Source organism: Myotis brandtii, unplaced genomic scaffold (assembly GCF_000412655.1).
Source record: "Myotis brandtii unplaced genomic scaffold, ASM41265v1 scaffold986, whole genome shotgun sequence".
Lineage (NCBI taxonomy): Eukaryota > Metazoa > Chordata > Mammalia > Chiroptera > Vespertilionidae > Myotis > Myotis brandtii.
The window spans coordinates 2,059,285-2,060,166 of record NW_005372102.1 but is presented as its reverse complement, the minus strand read 5'-3'; the positions used below and the strand labels follow the sequence as shown (position 1 = coordinate 2,060,166).

At 57.3% G+C, this 882-nt stretch overlaps 1 protein-coding gene across 1 annotated transcript in view; it reads right to left on the bottom strand.

Moving 5' to 3' along the window:
* The window catches only part of ZFYVE28 (zinc finger, FYVE domain containing 28), a 21,939-nt gene extending 21,760 nt beyond the window's left edge, over nt 1–179 (bottom strand). The window contains exon 1 of the mRNA XM_014533456.1: nt 127–179. Coding sequence (XP_014388942.1) covers nt 127–179 — 53 coding nt within the window. The remainder of the gene's footprint in view (nt 1–126) is intronic.
* Nucleotides 180–882: the final 703 nt, after the last annotated feature.

Below are 882 nucleotides of genomic sequence, written 5' to 3'. Positions count from 1 at the left end.
CCCGCTAGGAGTGAACACGGACACCCCAGGCCCCGGAACCACGTCTGTGCCCGGCCCCGGGCTCTGACCCAGGGGGGCCGTCACCCGGCCGTGGAAGCCCCTGTCCATCTGGACGGCATCACCCACCCGCCCGGCAATTCTTCCTTGAAGATGGAAAACACAAATTCATCCTGGCCCATCACTGGCACCTCCCGCTGACGGCCAGGAATGCCCCCTCTCACACGGCGAGCAGCGCCCCACGCCTTCTCCGGGCCGCGTCAGTCCGGAGGAGACACAGCCCCTCATGCTTTGCATGAAGGAAAACCACCGCGGAGTTTAAAAGACGGCCTTCAGGAAGGTACATGGAAATGGGAGAGTGCAGAGGGCGTCTGGAAACATGTTTTAAATTGGTTTCACAGAGGAAGGGAGAGGGAGAGGGAGAGGGAGAGATAGAAACATCAATGAGGGGAGAGAATCACTGATGGGCTGCCTCCCTGCACGCCCCAACTCAGGAAAGAGCCCACAACCCCGGCATGCGCCCCGACCAGGAATCGAACCATGACCTCCTGGTTCACAGGACGATGCTCAACCACGGAGCCACGCCAGCCGGGCAGCCAATGGCATTTTAATGTGAAACTACTGCACCTACATCAGATTTATTTTCTACTCAACTCAGGTAGTTACTAACGACTCAGACACGAACATGATCCGGTGTCAGGAGCAGTTGAAAGCACTTCCCAACGCTCCTCAGAGCGACAAGGATGACGAGTGTTTCTGATCTCGGGGTATTTCCCCTGCAGCCGCGAACAAGCGGCACTGTCCCGCCGCACACAGAGCTGGGGTTCAGTCAAGAATGCAGGTGGGATTGTATGTGCATCTCAGCACAAAAGCAAAAAAAGTCCT